The sequence below is a fragment of the Panthera leo genome, chromosome B3, assembly GCF_018350215.1.
Source record: "Panthera leo isolate Ple1 chromosome B3, P.leo_Ple1_pat1.1, whole genome shotgun sequence".
NCBI lineage: Eukaryota > Metazoa > Chordata > Mammalia > Carnivora > Felidae > Panthera > Panthera leo.
In genome coordinates this window covers 60678238-60702409 of record NC_056684.1, presented here as the reverse complement: position 1 = coordinate 60702409, position 24172 = coordinate 60678238, and the positions used below count along the sequence as shown (strand labels likewise).

Genomic DNA, 24172 nt, shown 5'->3' with positions numbered 1-24172 from the left:
TATTTTTGTTGAGTATCTCACTACAATTTTTGGTCATTTTACTTTCACAAAAATTGTATCCTATGTTACAACTTTCTAATTTATTCAGACTGCCCTAAAGGAAGAAAATCAGATCACTTAAATTCTGAATAGGTGCCTTAGAGGGAGTTCTATAGGGAACTCTTGGTCATTTTGTTAAATCACTAGATTATACCGGATTTCCGCTAGAATTTATTGAGTTTCTCTTAAAGTATACATTTCATGGAAAGTGGAAGGGAACTTAACAAGCTAATAAATATCATCTATGAAAACTGCCCCACCTTTTCAATAAAGGGGACAAAATGCCATCCTAGAGCAGTGTTATGTTGAACAATTTCATTAGTATTTTATTAGCACTCTAATAACAAAGTGTTCTGTTAGTGCTTTATTAGAGTACTAATACTGTCTGGGCCCGATACATTTATCATCATAGTGAATTTTAATGACTTCCACGTGGTAATATAGTTTGTTGAATGCTGACAGTCACAAATAATTCTCAGGCATTTGTATACTCTGTATCTGTAGGCGTCAGAAACAGCAGCTCTCCACAAAGTCCACCTATCAGGCATTACTAGACTCCGCCACAAAAGGCAAAGACAGCACCAAGTTCCAAATCCTCAATGAAGCAACTAAGGTGAAAAAGAAGTATTTTCTACAGAAAATTGTTTCCATACTAAATGGGGTTTGAATGAAGTAAATTTCCACAAAGGCTAATTAAAACTATGCATGCTTCAAAAATAAACTTTGCTGGAGAAATAATGTGATCTTTTTCATATGTACACTAGTACTTTAAAAGTAATGTGAATATTTACTTACAGACTGCCTGCGTATCAAATGCTTTTCTAGGTATTTTACAAATATTATTTCTTTTTAATTAGTCTTCATAATACAGAAAAGTGACTAGGAAGTCACTTGTTCTAAGTCACATAGCTAGTAATCAGTGTTTTCACCTGTGTCTATCAACTCTGTTAAGCATCCATGTTCTATTAGTGTTATACCCTGTACAGTTGAGCGTGTGGCCTGAGGAAGGTACAGATTGAGTGAATGTCCAAACCTCAAAATGTGGGTGGACCAGAGGAACAAGGGACTATGGAGTTGAAAACCTAAGTCACAAGTGTTCCATCTCCTGAGCTGCTTCACTAGCAGATCACCCTAGCTATTATATACTGAAAGGATTAGAGCAGTATTTTAAGTGCTTTTTCTCACTTGTCAAATCATACCGCTACTTCAGATGGGCCAGCCATAGAGGAAGTCCTGTATGGGCTGAGGTAGGAAGTATGGCTATGTGCAAGTACAGCGCTACCAGCCTGACCCACACTTCCAGATCCTCCCTGTCTTCTAAAGGCATCCGAAGCTTCTAAGGCCTCCCAGACCAATCTGGCTTCTTGGTAATTCTTATAGCTGAAAGACATACTTGAAGCCTTGAAGTGTAAGTTCCCTAACAGATGACTGAGAAGGAATTCCTCCTTTCGCTGCAAAGCTGTGAGATATCTCCCTGTGGCGACCGTAGCTCTCGCCCTGTGGTGCTGCACAAGGGAACCTCCTCAGAGAAGACAGAAGAAAAACTTGCTCCACTACGTCAGGGGGTTCTCTATAACATTTATTAAGCCTTTAATTTAGCAAAGGGTTCCAGCTTTATTCCCACACATGGGGATCTATTGCACGGTGAGGTCAGCTACTTTCTTTATGAAGTTTTAGAAAATGCAGCTGTTTCATAGATGTGGAATTTTCTAACATACTTTTCTTGCCTGAATTCAAAATAACGGCTAGAATTGTATTAACAGTTCTGTGTTCTCTGTCCCTCTCCTGTTTCCAATTTCAAGCTACTGTGATAGCAGTACATTTAGTTCATCTCTCTTAACTACACAAATGGGATGGTTTAACCTTTTTCTGAAACCTAATGCTGCTTTTATGTTTTTTTTTTTTTAATTTTTAATGTTTGTTTATTTTTGAGAGAGAGAGACAGAGCATGATTGGGGGAGGGGCAGAGAGAGAGGTGGACACAGAATCCGAAGCAGGCTCCAGCCTCCGAGCTGTCAGCACAGAGCCCAACGCAGGGCTTGAACTCACGAACCTTGAGATCATGACCTGAGCCAAAGTCAGACACTTTACAGACTGAGCCACCCAGGCGCTCCCCCTAATGCTGCTTTTATACTACCTCTTTTTTTCTGGAGGAATTTGCCCCCTTGCTTGGCATTTCTGATATCTTTGAGTTCTCAGCTCATGGTACCCCCAAAGTCCTGTACAAACTGATCCAAGTCTTTACTAATTACCTTTTTTTAGCATACTTTGATAGCCATTCATGGGAAAATATGAGGCAGCACTGATTTCCTTCCTGAAGAGCCACCTGCCATTTGCACGTGGTCTAATAGCCTGAGACCCAGCCAAACCTCTGTATTCAGGGTCAGCAGAAGCAGTTAGCTCTGGGAAATGCAAGGAGTCCACTAGAAACCTTGTAGGAGTCATTAAGCCTGCCACCAGATGTCAGGTACCTTCCATTCTTTTTTTTTTTTTTTTCTTTTTTGTCATTTGTTCATCTTCCTATCTCTAATGTATCTAAACCCAGAGAGTTGTAGCTATCCCATAGTCAGGCAAGAATCTCTTCCCATCCTTGGAGAACTTCAGTGTATTGAGCATCTGAACATCCACTGTCATGAATATTCATGCTGAAACAAAGTAAATGAGGCAGAAGCATCCTGTGGACCAAAATACAAGTGTTCATGCATCTTGATACCAATGCAGTTAGTGGTGGATCCCCACACGCAGCCTTTTGCAAAACTATAGATCAGCTCTCTTCACACATCCCTCTTTGGAGCCTGAAAACGTGCAAGACAATGCTGTTCAGGTCATGTGTCAGAACCGGAGCCCACCAGATCTGGATGCCTTCCAAAAAAAAGAAGCCACAGTCCAGGAGGACCCACAAGATCTTAACACAGACAGCACATGGCTCAGAAGGGAGTTGAGAAGCCCTAACAAGCAAGGGTAGGTTATCCAGGATATTAGCAACATAGCTCCCAGGACTGAAAATTCTGTGGCCCCCTTGGAAGAGACTTCATGTTCAGGTATTAGAAATATTGGGGCTGCGGGGCTCAGCTATTGGGCTTTTGGGGCTCAGTCGATTGAGCATCCAACTTTGGCTCAGGTCATGATCTCACGGTTTGTAAGTTTGAGCCCCACATCAGGTTCTGTCATGGTAGAGCCCATTTAGGATCCTCTACACTCCCCCCCCGCCCCTGTCCCTCCCCCACTTGTACTATCTCAAAAATAAACATTTTTTAAAAAGAAATATTGGGGCTGCATAGAGAATCTGCATGCTCTGATCTCAAGCAAATACATGTATATGTTTAGGAGTCACCCTGAAATTCTGGGCTGAATTCCAATTTAATGTTTTCCTTGTCACTTGGAGTTGAGATGACGAATAGGGACTTAAGGTTTCGTGTCCTCTGTCAGTCTAATATGGGCAACGAAGATCCAGACAGTAATCTCCAAAGTTGTCTGAACCTTGTATCCAGCTTGCTGTATAGTCAAGCAGCCTGCTTTAGAGGTCGTTTCTGGGATAAGATGGGCGTTTCATGGGAGATATCACGTTAGGATATGGTATGGGTGTGGTCTGGAGATTTAAAACAAGCTGCACATATCTACCTATTCAGAATGATAGCTTTTTACTTCAAGTTCACAGAAACAGAGCCCAGAGTCTAAGAGATCATATTCAGCTCACAGCTGCAGTTCTCAGATTTCACTGATGAAGCAGATTCTTAGTGTCGGCCTGCTCCCACACCCTTAAAACTCTTAAAGCGGTAACTTTGTTGTCAAGGTCTACTGTTAATTTTTGAAATCCTTCTTCTCAATCTTCTTCCCCCAATCTACCCCTTAATAAGCAACCAGAAAACAGAACCGAGCTTCATTGAGCATTTTCTTAGCTTGGACTGCCATAACAAAATACCATAAACTGGGGGTCTTAGACAACAGATATTTCTTTGCCAGAGTTCTAGAGTCTGGGAAATCCAAGATCAAGGTGTCTGTGGGCATCCTCTTCCTGGCTTATAGTCTACCACCTTCTTACTGTATTTTCACATAGCAGAGAGAGAGCTAATTCTCTGGTTTCTTCTTGTAAGGGCACTAATCCCATCATAACCCCACTCTCATGACCTTATCTAAACCTGTTTACCTCCCAGAGGCCCCATCTCCACATGCCATCATATTGAGAGTTAGTGCTTCAAAATATGAATTGGACATGGAGGAATACACAATTCAGTTCATAGCAAACATGATGTTACTGAAACAGTAATATTACAGAACAAGCTGAAGTGTTTCCCTGTGTGTTGTCTCTAGGTCAAGACATCTAGGATTTGAAGAAAAGGCAGTTGTAGTTTAAAACGCATGAGTTCTCTCACATAGGGCCCCAGTATAGTATCTTGCCTATTCCTGAGAACAAAATAATCAGGTAGATATTTGATAAAAAGGCTTCCAGAAGAAAATCTTAAAGGAAGGTTAACGGTAAAATGTTGACTGCTTTTTTGGAACTGTTTTTTTCTGTTACCGATTTTTTACCTTCAGTGAAAATTTGACCTAGATTGAGAAACAGAAGATTTAGTCTTGTGACTTCAGAGCAGAGAAATGTATTCTGTCCTCCAAGTCTAGCTAAAAAGCACTGCTAGCAAGGCTAACCTGGAATAGACCTATGCCTTTGACCTACTTTATATTGCCAATTTTTATGCTTTCTTATGACATAGATGACTTTTTGGCAACATGTTTACTTTTCTTTACAGCCTGTTTACAAGTTTTCACTAGAGACTACACTTCTAGCAGCATCTCCAGGGATGCAGGCATATCTCTGAGCACCTCCATGAAGTTACCCCTTGCCTTTGCATCTAAGCCGGATGAAAATGGGATTTCACCCAGCCAGCCACATCCTCAGCAGATGAGGAAGAACTACAACTTGTTAGCCAGTACTGTTTCTGCAGAAGTGGCCGTCAACAGGCAGCTAATTTGGGAATAATAAACCAACTGGCTGCAACAGTGGAAGGAGCAGTTAGTGTCATACAGCACTTTAATGAACTCTTAGACAATCCTCTGGATGCTGGAGGTCTTTTTTATTTTTATTTTTTTCAGAGAAAGAGAGGAGTGGGGCTCACCTGAAGTGGGGTTCGAGCTCACCCGATGTGGTACTCGCTCTCACGAACCGTGAGATCATGACCTGAGCCGAGGTCATATGCTTAACAACTGAGCCACCCCAGTACCCTGAATTCTGGGAGGTCTTGATCAACAACTGGGAGAGGTTGTTGTTCACTCTCATAGGCCTTTTAGATTAACTGTTCTTTAGAGTATAGAGAAGACACCTGGTACCAGAGGAGAGGCAAGATCTATATCCATCAAGAAGAAGTTGATGGAGTCATAATTTCCATTCCTAATACCCACTGCCATTTAAATATGTGTTCTATGGCAACATGTTTAGTTTCCTTTACTAGCAGGTTTTGCTGTTCTGTTAACTCAGTCACAATCTCTACTAGTTGTGATTCCCAGTTGTGGGTAAATAACAGGTTTTGTTTTAATATAATTGTGATCAGTCCACTACTTGAGTACAAAGACAGGGCTATTCCTAGCACCATAGTTTTTACAACCTGGTGGTATTTTTGTCCATGTGGCCAAACAAAACAAAACAAAAACAACTACATAAAACTAGACTTATGGATGACAGACTAGCAGGTTTTGTTTTTACTAAGCATAGAATAAATAGGATAGGAAAAGAGAATTTGTACTCTTTCCCAGACTATGAGAAGTGAGTCTCTGAATAAAGGTTTATGAAAAACCAAATAGAAGCTTGTAGTGCTAAAAGGAACCTCTAAATGTACTCCTTTCTCTGAGGATTTATCTCATGTTCTCTGTGTAGGTGGACATTTGCACATCTTAAATACTTTTAAGGAGCAAAATCCATGCTGTCTCATTATTTAAAATGCTTAATTATATATTTCTTCACCTATTTTGCAGTAATCCATCTTGCTGCGATTTGAGTGTAACTGTTACTGTATTTCGAGTATTAACACGCACTCCTAGTTTAAGCAATCTAGCTTCTGTAAGTTAACATACTTTTTCATTGTCATTTCCAATCCTAATAGGAAGAAGAGATTCAATAATTATTTGTGTATTACTTTTTCACCAATGTCCGAGCAGAAGAAGAAGAGGAATGTATACAAATTCTTAATGTATTAGATAGAAGAACATAACATTCATGTCCCCACTTTTTGACACAGCAAGGTTTTGGTGGGAGAACTGAAAAATAACTGGCAATTGAGAAACCCAGAGAAGTGGTTTTTAAACTGTCAAACCACAGAGCCCAGGTTTCCATGGAGTTGTCTCAAAGTTCAGTTCAGGGAGGGGCTCAAAGGCAGGGGCACTGAGTCTCCCCACTGTCTTTAACCCAAGTAGCTTTATTTATTGCACTAGTGAAAATCTGCTGCTATTAAAAAATTTTTTTTAAGTCAATAAAAACAGCACGAGCCAGATCATAGAAGCAAAGCATACTAATGTCTAAGGAGATTATATGCTTGGACCATGAGAGCTATGTTGGTAATAGTAGGAGGTTTGAATGAATCTGAATACCTTGAAAAGGATTACCTACTGGAAAAAACCACTTGCTTAATTGAGCTAAAATGAAAACAAAATGGAGCTTTGACTCTGATTCGTATGTTTGGTCATATAAGGTCATTAGAATAAAAGCAGTGTTATTATCTGCCTCCTCATATAATTAGGATTCTTTCTGAGCTGCAGCCTCAGGAACAGAACATACAGACCAGTCTTTGGTTTTAAAAAAAAAAAATTGTTTTTAAAGACAGTTATTTCACTATAACTGGGAAGATCTCTGAGTGCATAAACTAGGTGCAATTTGTTCATCATATGTAGGCAACCTGTGGGCCCTCTGCTTAGGATGTGCTTGCTCATTCTGCCTACCCAGAGACCAGCTAATCTCTGAAGGTCCTGCTCCCCCAGAGACAGCCCAGAACCCCTTTCCTTACAGTCATCACTAATATTCTCTCTCCTTGTTCTCCCACAGCACTGTCCTTGTCCTTCCATCTCAGCACCTATAAAATGCTTTATGTTTACTATGTGTTTTGTCTGTAAATTGCAGTCTTCCTCTAAGAGTTTAGTCATCTTTTTCACAGCACCTCACAATATTAGATGCCAAATAAATGTTAAATTTGAGAGAACAATGGAAATGTATGTCTCGCTTCGGAGACAATACATAATCTAACAGAATTTCAGCTTTATTTGTATTTGGACACATTTTTAAATCTTAGAATTCTGATGGCACACTTGAAGTAATTAAATTTACAAAAGAATGTTAAACATACAATGAATAATTACAGTATGATTGAGGCAGGGGAAGGGTAATGTTGGTCAAAGAGTATAAACTTCCAGCTAAACAAAATGAGTAAGATCTAAGGATTCTATTGTACAGCATAGTGACTATAACTGATAATACTCTGTTATATACTTGAATGTTTCTAAGAGAGTAGACCTTAAATGTTCTCATCACAAAAAGGAAATGGTAATTATGTGATATGATGCAGTTGTTAGCTAATGCTATGGTGGTAATCATTTTGCAATATATAAGTGTCAAATCAATAGATGATGTACACCTTAAATTTGTACATTATGTCAATTTTATTTCAATAAAGCTAGAAAAAATAATTACACTGCTACTCTACTATAATCCTACTTTATTTTTTAAAATTTTTTATGACATTCATTTTTGAGCAACAAACAGCACACGAGCAGGGAGGGGCAGAGAGAGAGGGAGACATAGAATCGGAAGCAGGCTCCAGGCTCCAAGCTGTCAGCACAGAGCCCAACGTGGGGCTCAGACTCATGGACCGTGAGATCATGACCTGAGCTGAAGTCAGACGATCAACTGACTGAGCCACCCAGGCACCCCTACTATAACCCTACTTTAAGAATTATCTGTAAAAGGAGCCAGAGCCACTGCACTATTTACGTGGTCACTCTTAAGTGTTGGGTCACTACTTAAGCGCCCTGACTACTTTTCTACATTCCCAAAGAGGCAAAGTTCCAATAATATCTTTATTTTAATGCTGTGATATTCTCCCTGCTTCCTATTTTACTTGTACCACATTGACCCTGTTCTACACTATGTCACACAGCCTGCCCTCCTTAGCCTTTGATTTAACAGATGTTACAGTAACAGTACATGTACCCAGTTGTAACCAGAATCTGGCATCACATGAAGGATTTAATGAAGGATTTGCTATCAACCACTGCGGCATGGCACAGCAATTGAAAACTGTCAAAATATTTCTCTGGGGGCGCCTGGGTGGCTCGGTCGGTTAAGCGTCCGACTTCGGCTCAGGTCATGATCTCACGGTCCGTGGGTTCGAGCCCCGCGTCGGGCTCTGTGCTGACAGCTCGGAGCCTGGAGCCTGCTTCAGATCCTGTGTCTCCCTCTCTCTGTGACCCTCCCCCGTTCATGCTCTGTCTCTCTCTATCTCAAAAATAAATAAACGTTAAAAAAAAAAATTAAAAAAAAAATTTCTCTGATCAAGCTTTTTGAGAAAGATTGTGGCTCTGTGTTGGAGTTGCTTGCTCTCACTCAGGATTCCAAATAATATGATCTGGGGAAAGAGGAGGGGCTTCACCTAACATTGGCAGTTGATACTTTATGCTTTGGGGAACTTTATTTGGCAGGGACTGTTGGTAAAGTGAATGATAAGTGCTATTTTTGTAAGATAAGCATGCAGGTTTGGAAGCTTGGGCACATTTGACCCATTTTAAAAACTGCCATTTAGAGTAAATCAAAGGGGAACAAAAGGTTAGAAAAGCAAATTCTCAGGCATAGCCCTAGACCCATACCTTAAGAATCAGTAGAGTAATAGAATGTTCTGTAGGACAGGTGCCCATTGAAATTTCTAAGGAATCACAGAAGGCATTGGAAATGGGCAGGTCCATTAAAATTCCCAAAGACTTCAGAATGCCTATGAGAAGAAAACTTGTCGTAACAAAAACTAAGATACTACTTGGCCTTTTCCACCATTCTCAAGTAAACTGGATTTTTAAACTACATAACTAAATGGGAAACAGAAACCCATGAGATCCTAGAAGTTTTTTTTATTAAAGATCAATGTCTGTTTCTAACGGACTTCTAAATTATAATAAAGATGACTTCATATTAAAAAATACATATTTCTCTGATCTACATGCTTCATTTTGTAACCTAAATCTGGCCATTTCTATTTTCTTGGGGTTTGTTGTTGTTTTGTGTTTTATTTCTCAAATTCTGTAGTCTAAATAATTCTATGTTGCTTCCATGTCACACTATAGGCAAAATTTTACTTAAGTTCCCCTGCCTCTTAAGAAAGCTGAGAACATCCCAACCTCTAGAGAAAATTCCCCAGGCCCTATTCCCAGGTGTCCAGGAAGTGCCTTGATTAAAATCAAGCAGCAAGCCTCAGGCATCTATCCTAAGGAACCCCAATGACCATTATTTTATTCTCTATTCCTTTCCATTCTGTGGTTGGTTATCCTTCATCTTTTATTCAGCTGGAATCCAGTTGCCCTAGTTTTAATACCAAACCCTTACTCTAAGACACCTGCAGTTTATCATAGATAAAGTGGCCGCATGTCCCAGTTTTCCAAAAGCAGTTTCAGCTCATGCCTATCATTCAGTATAATTATTAATAGAGATCTCTCATTTTTAAAGGTCCTGGTCTGGACAATTATAGGTTTGCCTTGCCATAGAACACATAGAATGAAGGGCATCTGGGTGGCTCAGTCAGTTAAGCATCCAACTTCAGCTCAGGTCATGATCTCACGGTTTCGTGAGTTCGAGCCCCACGACGGGCTCTGTGCTGACAGCTGTGAGCCTGGAGCCTGCTTCGGATTCTGTGTCTCAGTCTCTCTCTGCCCCTCCCCCACTTGTGCTCTTTCTCTCTCTGCCTCTCAAAAATAAATAAATGTAAAAAAAAATTTTTTAAGAACACATATAATGTGTTTCTTGCTGTACCACAAGTATAGCCAAACAAGTAAATACAAAGATTGGGGAGCTACTTCCTTCATGATTCCATTGTCTCCAGTTTACTTGGCCTATAATAATTCAAACATAGTTTCTAATTATTGTAATTTGACTCGAGAACTGGCCATCACTGGTGTAATAACCTGTTAAAACTAATCTCGTGTCTGTTCCAAGGTTCCTCTTCTGGCTGAAGTTTATGGTATAGAGGGAAATATTTTCAGGCTTAAAATCAATGAAGAAACTCCCCTGAAACCCAGGTATGAAGTTCCTGATGTTGTCACAAGCAAGCCACGCACCGTAAGGTAAGCCAAGGAACAAGAGATCTTGGATACACCCTCAGTATGGTCTTTTATTATACCTTGAGTAGCAGATTTTGCATGTTCCTCCTGTTTTTTCTATTCGAAGCTATAATCATTTGCAGCGTCAGTTTTCAGTTATTTGGGGATACATTTATGCTTTTTATATATTGTCCATTCTCCACCATTTGATTTATCAGCACTTATTCATGAGCAGAAGCAGAGCTTTTGAGCCCTGCTGTCCTTCTTGCAAAGGAAATGATTCATCAACCAGACTTTGGGAACAAGTAGAATTTGAGAGCAAGTAGGAGAGCTATTTAATTTACTCAGATTAGCAGCAGGGCTCCAGAGATCTAATATACTAGCCAAACTCCCGTGCTTACCACAATTTATACAATTAGGCTCACTTTTAATTAAGGGTAGTCTCAGAAATGTAACATGTCAAAGATAAATTAATCATCAGTGTCTAAGTGAAACAAAAACTTTGGAGATCAAAAAGCATTTTTCCTACATCTGCAGTATCTTCCTCAGTTCTCAATACTCTTTCCAGTGATATTTCACTGGTTCTGCCTGCTGATTCCTGTTATTTTTTCATATTATTTCACTAAAGGAATATAAGTTTATGCCAAATGCTTTAATTTTCACTATATCATTATCGTAGTTTTATGTAGATTACTTTTTCCATAAAAATTTAATCAAGTCAGTAGATTATAAGGAGAAAGTACTTCAGTGATAGTAGAATCATCATAAATTCAAAATAGGTCTAGTCATTCAGCTGCTGCTATATGCCAAGAACTTAGAAAACTGGAATTAAAAAGAGACTGTTTTCGGGGCGCTTGGGTGACTCAGTCGGGTAAGCATCCGACTTCGGCTCAGATCATGATCTCACGGGTTCGTGAGTTCGAGCCCTGCATCAGGTTCTGCTGAGCGCTCAGAGCTGGGAACCTGCTTCGGATTCTGTGTCTCATTCTCTCTTTGCCTCTCTCCAACTTGTGCTCTGTCTCTCTCTCTCAAAAATAAACATTAAAAAAAATTTTTTAAAAAGACTGTTCTCAAGGTTTTTTAGGTTGGTGCATATGCATGCGTGTGTGTGTGTGTGTGTGTGTGTGTGTGTGTGTGTGTGTGTGCTTGGTTACAGTATATTATTTTTTACTATCCTGGAGGATTCACTTTACTGGTAGATCCTTTTAACATTTTTACATCTGTGTTAAGTAAAATTCGTCTGTAGTTTTCTTTTTCTGTGTTATTGCCATGTTTTGGGGTCAGGATGATAACTAGCTTTGTGTGGTAAATATGTTGTATTAGTTCTGCTTCCATTCCAACCTCTTTCTAGAGGGCCTTTGGCTACTGCAGTAACAAGAAAGTTAAAAAATACATTCCTCCACTTCCCATACTCTCATGTAGCTAGTTTCTGGTATAATTCAGGTTCTACCAGTCAGATGCACTTACAGGTATCTTGATTTTAGAACTGAGCTTCCAATTTTGCTGGCATGGATTTGGCAGCTCTAGAATGTCTCTAGAGGCACACTAGTTAGGGTAGTAGTTTATTCATCTCTGGAGCTAATATGGCATGATCTTGGAGCCCAGCAGTTGCCACAGTGACTTCTGATTATCCAACTTCCTGATTCTAGCTGCAATAGTAGTTCAATTGACCATGCAGTAGTATTCTAGGGATCATTACCGGCTGCCCAACCTATTACCTCAGTGCTTCCAATGATGTCATAAGCTCCCAATTCTCCCATCTTAAGTTACTTATTTTCCACTTAAAATAGCCAGAATTTTTTCTTTGCTCTTTTAATGTTTATTTTTTAGAGAGATAGAGAGAGAGACAGAGCATGAGCAGGGGAGGGGCAGAGAGAGAGGAGACAGAATCCTTAGCAGGATCCAGGCTCTGAGCTGGCAGCACAGCTGGACTCGAACCCACAATCCACGAGATCATGACCTGAGCTGAAGTCAGACACTTAACCGACTGACCCAACCAGGTGCCCCCAGAATTTTTTCTTTAATGTACAGTTGAATCTTGGTTGATATAGCCTTTGGTATCAGAAGTAAGTGTAGGCAACAGACCCTCTAGGATGGGAATATGAGATTGGTTAGCTGCTTTGGCCGGATTTGAAAGCAGCGAGGACTTGGTTATCATTAGAGGATAAGAGACTAGTGTTATGGGCTCAATTGTGTCCCCCCCCAAAAAAAAACTCATATGTTGAAGCCACAACCCCCTGTGCCTCAGAAAATGACTATATTTAGAGGTACAACCTTTGAAGAGGTAACTAGTTAAAATGGGGTTGTTAGGGTGGACTGTAATACAATATGAATAGTGTTCCATAAGGAGAGGAGATTAGGACACAAGTTGACACAGACAGAGGGATGACTATGTAAGGATACAGCAAGAAGATGGCCATCTGAGAGCCAAGGAGAGAGGTCTCAGAAGAAACCAAACTTGCTGACACTTTGATCTTGGACTTCTAGCCACCAAAATTGTGAGAAAATAAACTTCTGTACTTTAAGCCACCCAATGGGGTATTTGTTGTGGCAGACCTAGCAAACTACACAGCTGGTAATAAACCACAGCATTCCATGGCAAAGTTACTTAAATTACTACCTGTGATCAACAGAATTCCACCAAGCCTTCTGTTCCAGCAGAAGCAGCTCCTTTTCCTCTAACAAAGCTGATCCTACCTTGCTTGGACACCCTGTGTTGACCTCACCTAAGATATATTGTCCAAGGGGATGACAGTGCTCATTGTGCCTCACCCCTACCACCCTTCACTGCCTTTCTTTAAGCTCACTACCAGAGCCTAACATGCCTAGGGAGCTAATTACAGTCAAACACTACACCTAAGGAATTATAAGATTTTATATAGGCAAAAACCTAGGAAATACGGATAGAAATGCATTCTGAGGGATTCCTAGACTAAAGAAAGGAACATAATTTTAGGACCACATTAAATTTATTGACAGGGATACCAAAGAATCTAAATTTGATGTGCTAGCTTGGACAGCTGGGAGTGGGTCTAATTATTTGCTTGGTTGGTTAATTATAATCTGTATTCAGCTATGGACTCTGCTGAATGAAGCTGAGATACCAGCTCAGCCTTGGCACAGAGTAGAAAAGATGATCCATAGACTTAGGGAGATAAAGATGTTGAAGTGGATATGTCATATGCAACAGCACAACTAGCCCCTAATTTTGCTCTCCAAGAGGTTTCGAAGAGACTCCTTTCACTGAGAAATAACTTGAAGAAGGAACACTTGGAAAGCATTGTAGTGAGTGAATGTCTTTTATGAGCTAGAAATAATGGTGGAAAATGATGCCATCAAAATGGGCTCCCCGATTTCAGTGGAGATGGTGAGACTCCAGGTGCATAATGAAAGTAGCAGCATTTAGTTATTAGTGACAAGGTGAACATGTTTCCATAATGCACAGCAGGGCATGTATGGTACCCAAAATGTTTAACTCTCAGGGCAGTGAACAATGTATCAAAGGGTCCACTGGACTGAAATAGATGCATTAAAGTCCTATTTGATGGAACAATCAAAAGAATTCCATTTTGCTATTTATTTATTTAGAGTGAAAGGGAGTACAAGTGGGGAAGGGGCAGACAGAGGGAGAGACAGAACTCCAAGCAGGCTCTGCACTGCCAGCATAGAGCCTGACACAGGGCTCGAACCCACAAACCATGAGATCATGACCTGAGCCGAGATCAAGAGTCAGATGCTCAACTGACCGAGCCACCCAGGAGCCCCTGCATTTGGGTTTGATAAACAGTGATATACAACTCTCATACTACTCCAGACAGTTAACAGAACCCAAGTATCGTGCCTAGAATCCAGGGAGAAGGACTTCGCAAGAATATAATAAGAACATAAAATATCCCTCCTCACCTTCCCTAAGGAGGCATGTGACCATTTACCAGAGTGACTGTGCACCAGAGAAGGAAATATCTAGACCTCTGAAGGATTTTAAGTGATTGCCTCTGGGCTTACATGATTTCTGGGGATCCGGAATATCCTAACAGTCTAGCTCTCAAATCAGAGCTGATGGGAGTCAGTAGAGATTGCATCTCACCGTGGACCCACCGGGTCAATAACCCAATCTATGTTATTTCCTTAGTTTTTGAGTATTTGGTTGGAATGAGAAAGAAAAGCAGTGTTTAGACTCTGTGCACCAAAGTGTTCCTAGACTGTCCAGCCCAAGGAAATGATGATGATAGCTAACATATTATTATTTGCCAGGCACTGCCAAGTACTTAAGTACTTTGCATGCATCATCTCACTCAGTTCTCCCCAAAAGCTCTATTTGTTCTTGCTTTTATTATTTCTACTTTACAGATGAGGAAACTAAGAACTGGATAGACTGACTAACTTGTCCAAAGTTATACTCCTAGTGCATGATAGAGCTATATTCAGTCTAGGCTTTCTGACACCAAACCCCTATGTCCCATGAATGTGGATTTGCACATTAATTTGAATTGAAAATCACATTGAGCTATGTAAACCTGTTTCTCTCTTCTTGCTTTGTTTTCTAGGCTGATTTCATCCTCAGGAGATGCAGGTAGTCTGGTATTGGCTGATGGAAAAGGAGATCTGAAGTGTCATATCACAGCAAACCCATTCAAGGTAGATTTAGTGTCTGAAGAAGAGGTTGTGATGAGCATAAACTCCCTGGGCCACTTGTACTTTGAGCACCTGCAAGTTCCTCTCAAGAAAAGGTATTTTTGCACATTACTTGGCATAAGAACATAAGAGGGGTGCTTGGGTGGCTCAGTCAGGCAAGCATCTGACTCTTGACTTTGGATCAGGTCATGATCCCAGGGGCATGAGATCAAGCCCCCTGTCAGGCTTCATAGTCAGCATGGAGTCTGCTTACGATTCTCTCTCCCCACCATCCTGTCCTCTTTCTCTTTAAAACAAAGCAAAACAATGTCAGAAAACTTGATCATGATTATCAATTGCCTAAATAGTTGATATATCACCATGAAAACTTAGTTCACCTTATTTGCTGGAATATTATTTTGAGAAATTTCATCTTTTCACCCATGCAAATAAATGCAGGCTTGATGACAAGAATGATTCGCAGACTTTTGCAACTTGACCCTCCTAACACATCCCATGCGTTTAACTGATGGCATTGTCTACTCTTAAAAATCACTCTCTGTTGAGAACTGATAAATGTTAATGCGAACTGATAAGTCTTCAGAACTTCATTTTAGGGGGTATAGCTCAGGGGTAGAGCATTTGACTGCAGAACTTCATTGTATCCCCTTAAAATAACTTCAATTAACTTACACTTGAATAATTTCCAAGAATTATCTGGAAACAGTCACTCGATCAAAGCTGTTTGTATGAGGGTCACATGAACTGGGAGGTAGTAATAGGGGAAGATTCTTCCATTTTTTTTTTTACCAATATTGTTTTTAAATTCTCCAGTCTGTAGCTCTTTCTGTTTTTATCCTAATAGTTAACATCTTATATGTTCTGTAGAAAGCATTGAACATTCATTATTGCCACACAGTGGTTTTTATATTTAAAAACCTTATTTTCTAAAAACAAACAATATAAATCTTATTTTTTTTTAATTTTTTTACATTTATTTATTTTTGAGAAACAGAGTGAGACAAAGCGTGGGCGGGGAAGGGGCAGAGAGAGAAGGAGACACAGAATCTGAAGCGGGCTCCAGGCTCTGAGCAAGCGGTCAGCACAGAGCCTGATGCGGAGCTCAAACCCATGAACTGTGAGATCATGACCTGAGCCGAAGTCGGATGCTCAACCGACTGAGCCACCCAGGTGCCCCAAATCTTGTTTTCTTATTACAGAGATAGTTTCTGTTCATTATAGGAAAAATAAAAAATATTGAAAAGAAAAATTTAAATACCCATAATTCTGCCGCTTGTTAGGACCTTATGAATATTCAATTATTTTTTTTAACTGAAAAATACTAATAGCATAACAAATACCTGTAAACCCAGTACCCAGGTTATTTATATTTAAAATATTTTTTCTTTTAATAAACTCCCATTATTTTTGTTTTAGAGGTGATAACCTAAGTTAGGCCTTAATCTTTTTAGAATAAGCATATGCTACAAAGGAGTATATAGTGAAAAATATCCTCACCATTTGTCCTTGAGCTACCTAGTTCTATCTTTGAAAGTAATCAGTGTTTCCAGTTTTTTATGTATCCTTCCAGAGATAATTTATGTCCATCCAGTAAGATATATATATTCTTTGTCTTATCCTTTCTTGACACATATGATGCCACTTTTATACATTATTCTGCACTTTGCTGTTTCTTCTTTACCAATTTGATAGTTCCTAATTTCTTTAAAGCAGGTATATAGTTTCAATTGCATGCTTATACAATGACTCATTTAGAAAATTTCCTCTTGGTGGACTTTAAAATTATTTCTAATCTTGTTTTACAGCTACTCACTTCATGGATAACTTTATATATGTATCATTTTGCATACATGCAAGGATATACATAGACGAGTCGTAGAAGTAAAATTGCTGATCAAATGGTTTGTGAATTTGTAATTTTGACTCGTGCTGCCAGATCACCTCCTATAGAAGTTGTGAACTAGTTTGTATTTCCACCATTTACATTTGTGTTAGGAAAATCAGATTATCCACCTGGAAAAATTTTTAAGTTAGACCCAAGCCTCGCAACATTAGGAAAAATGAATTCCAGATGAAAAAAATCACAGAGTAGGAACATCTTGAGCTTACCTCCTCCCACACACACATCCAAATCTACAACTCCATCACTTCTCGGCCTTTTGGCTAAGATCAAGTATAGCAGCTGTCCTTAACAGTTTAATATCTGCTACACCCTCAATGTGAGGACAATACAGTATATTAAATGGATTTTTTGGAACTAGGAGATGGAATAGGAGCTTGCTCCATCCACTTCACGCATTGACCTGGTATTGGAGTACCTTAAGGAACAGTGCACCTACCCCTTGGGTGGGGAGTAAAGATTGTACAAAAAAAATTCTACAACTACGCGTAGAAAATGATCTCTGAGAATGAACTAAAGACTAACAACAGAACATACAACTAAGGATATAAAGAGAAAGACACATTAAGGTGCCAGGTAGGAGGAGCAGAGACATGGTTTATTTAGTCAGGTTCCACATCCCCAGTGCAGCAACCCACAAGTGGGAGGGATATTACAACCAGAGAGACCTGCCCTGAGGAAGAAGAGGCCTGAGTCCCACATGAGTCTCCATATGCCAGGGGACCTGCACCAGGAAGACAAGCTCCCCTAACGTCTGGCTTTGAAAACCAACAGGGCATATGTCCAAGAGAGTCAGAGGGCAGTAGGAAACTGACACACTGCTCTTTGATGGCATGTGCACAATCACACCTGCTCTGAGTGCCAACACAGAGGCAACCATGTGAAAAATCCCTGGGTTACATGTGAAGGAAATTCACTGACTAATTTTAGGGGATGTGCCAGAATGACAGGTATCTGTGGGAATGTCCTCCAGGGACAGATGTACTGATGGGTACCATTTTTCTTACTCCTTCTACCTAGTTGGCCCAGCATTAGTGGATATCAGTTCTGGCACTCTTTACTATGCTAGTGCCACTCACCCCACCCCAGTGCTCCCCTGAAGACTTGTCCCACCCAAGCCACCTCCCAGCCTAAAGACCTTCTCAAGTGTTTCTGCACCCTGGCATTCCTGGCAGGTGCTTTAGCTCACATTAGAGCTCCTGCCAAGCAGCCTCCAACCCCAGCACTTGCAGTAGACAACCCCAGCTGGGACCAGAACCACTCCTCGGCACCTCTGCCCCAGGAGGTCATCCCCACACACTAGAACACCTACAGCAGTCACAGCTGGACCCTGCAGCAAGCCAAGCAGGAGACATGCCCCACCCACCAGTGCACTCACAGCTGTCATTGCCAGGCCTCACAGCCAGCCATGCCAGGGACCAACCCCACACACCAGCATATTCACAACAGTCACAACCAGGCCTCTCAGCCAGATGGGCCAAGGGCTAGCCCCACTAACCAGTATGACCATAGCAGTCACAGCCAGAACTCACAGACAGTCATGCTGGAGGATAGCCCCATACACCTGTGAGTTTGCATCAGTTGCAACCTGGCCACAACAGGAAGGTGCACACAGCCCACACAGGGAATGCTCTTGGGGCACCTGACCGGGGTGACGAGGGTGTTTGCGCTACTGGGCCCACAGGACACCTTCTGCATAAAACCACTCCTTCAAGATCAGGAGATGTAACTGATCTGCCTAATACATAGAAGCAAACAGAGACTTAGGCAAAATGAGGAGACAGAAGAATATATTCCAAGTGAAAGAACAAGACAAAACTTCAGAAAAAGAACTAAACAAAACAGATAAGCAATCTGCTTGATAGAGAATTTAAAGTAATGTTCTCCAAATTCAGGAGAAGAATGGATGAACACGGTGAAAACTTCAATAAGGAGATAGAAAATACAAAAAGAACCCATCAGCTGAAGGATAAAATAACTGAAATGAGAAATACACTAGAGGGAATCAGCGGATTAGATGACGCAGAAGAACAGATCAGCAATCTGGAAGACAGGTAGTGTAAATCTCCCCATCAGAACAGCAAAAAGAAAAAAGAATTTAAAAAAATGAACATAGTTTATTTATTAAAAAATTTTATTTAATAATTTAATTTAATTTTAATTTAATTTTAATTTAATTTAATTTTAATTTAATTTAATAATTTAATTTATTAAAAAATTTTTTTTCCAATGCTTATTTATTTTTGAGAGACAGAGAGAGACAGAGTGTGAGTAGGGAAGGGACAGAGAGAGAGGGAGACACAGAATTCAAAGCAGGCTCCAGGCTCTGAGCTGTCAGCACAGAGCCTGATGCGGGGCTCGAACCCACAAACCATGAGATCATGACCTGGCCGAAGTCGAACACCCAATCCACTCAGCCACCCAGAAGCCTCTAAGAAAAATGAGTGTAGTTTAAGGGACCACTGGGACGTTAAGCATATGGACATTCACATTATAGGGGTCCCAGAAGGAGAAGAGAGAGAGAAAGGGACAGAAACTCTATTTAGAGAAATAATGGGGGGCACCTGGTTCTTTGAAAAGATAACAAAATTGATAAAACTTTATCCAGATTCATCAAGAAAAATAGAGGGCCCAAATAAATAAAATCAAATGAAAGAGAAGTTACAGTCAATACCACAGAAATAAAAAGGATCATAAGAGACAACTACAAACATTTACATGCCAGCAAATAGGAGAACCTAGAAGAAGTGGATAAATTCCTAAAACATACAGCCTTCCAAGACTGCATCAAGAAAAAATAGAAAATGTGAACGAATTGTGAGTAATGAAATCGAAACGGTAATCCAAAAACACCTAGCAAACAAAAGGCTAGGACTAGACAACGACTTCATAGGTGAATTCTACAAAACCTTTGAAGAAGAGTTAATATCTGTTCTTCTCAAAATATTCCAAAAAATTGAAGAAGACTTAATGCTTCCAAACTCATTCTATGAGGCCAGAATTGCCTTAATACCAAAACCAATACCAAAAAAAAAAAAAAAAAATTAATTACAGGCCAATATTCTTGATGAACATTGATATAAAAACCCTACACAAAATATTAGCAAACCAAATTCAATAATGCTTTAAAAGAATCATACATCATGATCAAATGAGACTTATTCTAAGGATAAAAGGATGGTTCAGTATCCACAAATTAAGCAACATGATACACCACATTAACAAAAATAAGGATAAAAATCATATGATTATCTCAGTAGATGCAGAAATGGAATTTGGTAAAATTCAACATCATTCATTATAAAAAATCTTTCAACAAAGTTGGTATGGAAGGAACATACCTCAACATAATAAATGCCATGTATGGCAACCCACAGCTAACATCATACTCAACAGTGAAAAGCTGAAAGCCTTTTCTCTTAGAACACGAACAAAACAAGGATGCCCACTCTTGTCACTTTTATTCAAAAATACTGGAATCCTAAACACAGCAATAAAACAAGAAAAAGAAATAAAAGCCCTCTAAATGGGAAAAGAAGTAAATTGTCACCATGTGAAGACTACATGATATTATATACAGAAAACACTAAAGATTCTACCAAAAATAAACACATAAATCATTTTTAAAAACTCTTTGAATTAATAAATTAATTCACTAATACAGGATACAAAACAAATATACAGAAATCTGTTGCATTTTTTGTATACTTATAATGAACTATCAGAAAGAGTAATTAAGAAAACAATCCCATTTGCAATTGCATCAAAATGAATAAAATAACTAGGGTTAAATGTAACCAAGGGGGTGAAAGACCTGAACCCTGAAATCTATAAGACATTGATGAAAGAAACTGAAGACAGCACAAGTAAGTGGAAAGGTACACTGTTCATGGATTGGAAGAATTAATATTGTTAAAATATCCATACTACCCAAAGCGGTCTGCAGATTGAATGTAATTTCTATCAAAATACCAATGGAATTTTTCTTAGAAATAGAATAAATAATCCTAAAATTTGTACAGAACCAGAAAAGATTCCAAATAGCCAAAGCAATCTTGAGAAAGAAGAACAAAACTAGAGGTATCATGTTCCTTGATTTCAAAGTATACTACAAAGATACAGTTATCAAAACAGTATGGTATTGGCACAAAAACAAAACATGGAGAGTTTTGGAACACAATAGAGAGTCCAGAAATAAATACATGCATATACAGTCAATCTTCAACAAAGGAAGGAAGAACATACAATGGGGAAAAGATAGCCTCTTCAATAAATGGCGTTGGCTACTAGGTATTTAACCAAAGAAAACAAAAACACTAATTCAAAAAGATATGTGCACCCCTATGTTTACTGCAGCATTATTTGCAGTAGTCAAGATATGGATGCAACCCAAGTGTCCATCCATAAATGAATGGATAAAGAAGACAGTGTCTACACACACACACACACACACACACACACACACACACACACACACACACTATTACTCAGCCATGAAAAGGAATGAAATCTTGCCATTTGCAACAACATGGACAGATCTAGAAGGTACCATGGTAAGTAAAGTCAGTCCGACAAAGACAGATACCTAATAATTTCACTCATATGTGGAATATAAGAAGCAAAACAAATGAACAAATAAAAAGACCAAAAAAAAAAAAAAAAAAAAACCCAGACTCTTAAATACAGAGAACAAACTGGGCGTTGCCAGAGGGGAGGTGAGGGGGGGATGGGTGAAATAGATGAAGGGGATTAGGAGTACACTTATTGTGATGAGTATTGGGTAATGTGTAGAAATATTGAATCATTATACTGTATACCTCAAACTAATATGACACTGTATATTAATTTTACTTGAATCAAAATATATTTAAAAATGAATCTAGGCACAGACCTTACACCCTTCACACACCTGAGGGGCTCAGTCAGTAAGCGTCTGACTCATGATCTCAGCCCGGGGGCTTGATCTCAGGGTCATGAGTTTAAGCCCTGCTTTGGTCTCCACTTTTTGAGTATTAAAAAAAAAAACCTCAAAATAGACCATAGATCTAAATGTAAAATAAAAACTATAAAACTCCTAGAAGATAACAGAAGAAAACCTAGATGACCTTGGGTATGGTGATGATTTTTTAATATACCACCAAAGTCATGATTCACGAAAGAAATAATTGATAAATTAGGCTTCATTAAAATTAAAAACTAGGGATACCCGGGTGGCTTAGTCAGTTGAGGGTCCAACTCCTGATTTTGGCTCAGGTCATGATCCCAGGGTCATGGCATTGAGCCTGCATTGGGCTCCACACTGAACATGGAGCCTGCTTGAGATTCTCTCTCTCTCTCCCTCTGCCCCTCTCCCTGGCTCATGCTCTATCAAATAAATTTTATTTATTTGATATACTCTCTCAAATAAAATTTTAAAAAACTTTTAAAGATAATAAAAATAAATTTAAAAAAATTAAAAACTATTGCTCTGTGAAAAACAATGACAAGGAAATAAGAAGATAAGGCACAGACTAGGAAGAAATATCTGCAAAAAACACATCAAATAAAGGACTGCTATCCAAAATATACAAAGAACTCTTAAAATTCAACAGTAAGAAAGTGAACACTCAAAAATGTACAAAGGAGTCGAACAGAAACCTTACCAAAAAAGATAAACAGATGGCAAGTAAGCATATGAAAAGATGTTCAACATCATATGTCATTAGTTAAAACAAGAAACCATTACATATCTGTTAGAATGACCAAAATCCAGAACACTGGTAACAAAATGCTGGGGAGGATGTGGAACAACAGGAACTCACATTAATTGCTGTTGGGGCTGCAAAATGATATAGTCACATTGGAAGACAGTTTGATAATTTCTTACAAAACTAAACATACTCTTACCATATAATTCAACAATCATGCTTCTTGTTATTTACCCAAAGGAGATGGAAATCTATGTCTATGCAAAAACCTGCTCATGGATATTTATAGCAATTTTATTCATAATTGCCAAAACTTAGAAGCCATCAGGATATCCTTCAGTAGATGAATAAACTATGGTACATCCAAATAATAGAATATTATTCAGTACCTAAAAGAAATGAACTATCAAGCCATGAAAAGACATGGAGGGAACTCAAATGCAAGTTTTACTAAGTGAAAGAAGCCAATCTGAAAAAGGCTACCTACTCTATGTTTCCAACTATATAAAATTCTGGAAAAGGGAAAATTATGGAGATAGTAAAAAGATCAGTAGTTTCCAGGGGTTAAGTAAGCCAAAGGGATACCTAAGCAGAACACAGATTTTAAGGGCAGTGAAATTACTCTGTATGATACTACAGTGGTGGGTAAATGTCATGATACATTTGTCAAAACCCATAGAATGTACAATGCAAAGAATGAACCCTAATATAAACTATGGACTTGGGGTGATAATGATGTGTCAGTGCAGGTTCATTGATTGTAATAAATGTAGCACTCTGGTACAGGATGTTGACAGCGGGGGAGACTGTGAGTGTGTAGGGACAGTGGGTCATATGAGAACTCTACACTTTCTGCTTAGTTTTGCTGTGAACCTAAAACTGTTGTAAAAAATAAAATTTGTTAATTTTTTTTTTTTTAATTAAAAGGCACCAGGGATACCTGGGTGGCTCAGTAGGTTAAGTGTCCACTTCAGCTCAAGTCATGATCTCACGGTTTGTGGGTTCCAGCCTCGCATGGGGCTCTGTGCTCACAGCTCAGAGCCTGGAGCCTGCTTCTGATTCTGTGTCTCCCTCTCTCTCTGCCCCTCCCCTGCTCATGCTCTGTCTCTCTCTGTCTCTCTCAAAAGTAAACAAATGTTAAAAAAATTTTTTTAATGAAATAAAAAAAAGGCAACATACTAGTTGTCTTAAATTTCACCACAAATTTTTAACATGTATAAGAATTCAAAAATTAATATGCATCTATAGGAAGAACCTATACAAATCGATAAGAAAAAGAGGAACACACAAATAAACAATGGGTAATACAAACTGCAGCAGCATATATTAACATGATGAATATCAAAATTTTTTAATACAAAAAATTTTTAAGGCAAAGCCAAATGTGCGTTTGAGGACTCATACACTCGTGGGAATGGGATAAAAAACAGCAAGGGAGTGATTCCACACAAAACTTGGTAAAGCGGTTACCTCTGAAGAGCACAGCGAGGAGATGGATGATAACATTTGAGGAGAGGCGCTATGATGCCAGACGAACAAGTCTGTTGCTTATGTGGCTTCGTAGTCGTTACTTTAGTATTCATTTTTAACCTCTGAACTTATATACTCTTCTATATTCGTACTGTATTTT

The 24172-nt window shown here is 39.1% G+C and overlaps 1 protein-coding gene and 1 non-coding gene across 8 annotated transcripts in view; both read left to right on the top strand.

Annotated features, from left to right (window-relative positions):
* GANC (glucosidase alpha, neutral C) overlaps positions 1 to 24172 on the top strand; it is a 73830-nt gene that overhangs the window by 3581 nt on the left and 46077 nt on the right. For 4 of the 7 annotated variants that reach the window (XM_042942285.1, XM_042942282.1, XM_042942283.1 and 1 more), the window contains 3 exons: positions 544 to 652; positions 10217 to 10344; positions 14868 to 15050. In XM_042942285.1, coding sequence (XP_042798219.1) covers positions 544 to 652; positions 10217 to 10344; positions 14868 to 15050 — 420 coding nt within the window. Of the gene's footprint in view, positions 1 to 518; positions 653 to 10216; positions 10345 to 14867; positions 15051 to 24172 lie in introns of all 7 variants that reach the window. The other 3 variants (XM_042942287.1, XM_042942286.1, XM_042942288.1) reach the window with 1 other exon arrangement.
* Positions 17099 to 17295, top strand: LOC122223472. The gene has a single exon (XR_006204342.1). It is a non-coding gene; the product is annotated as a U2 spliceosomal RNA (small nuclear RNA).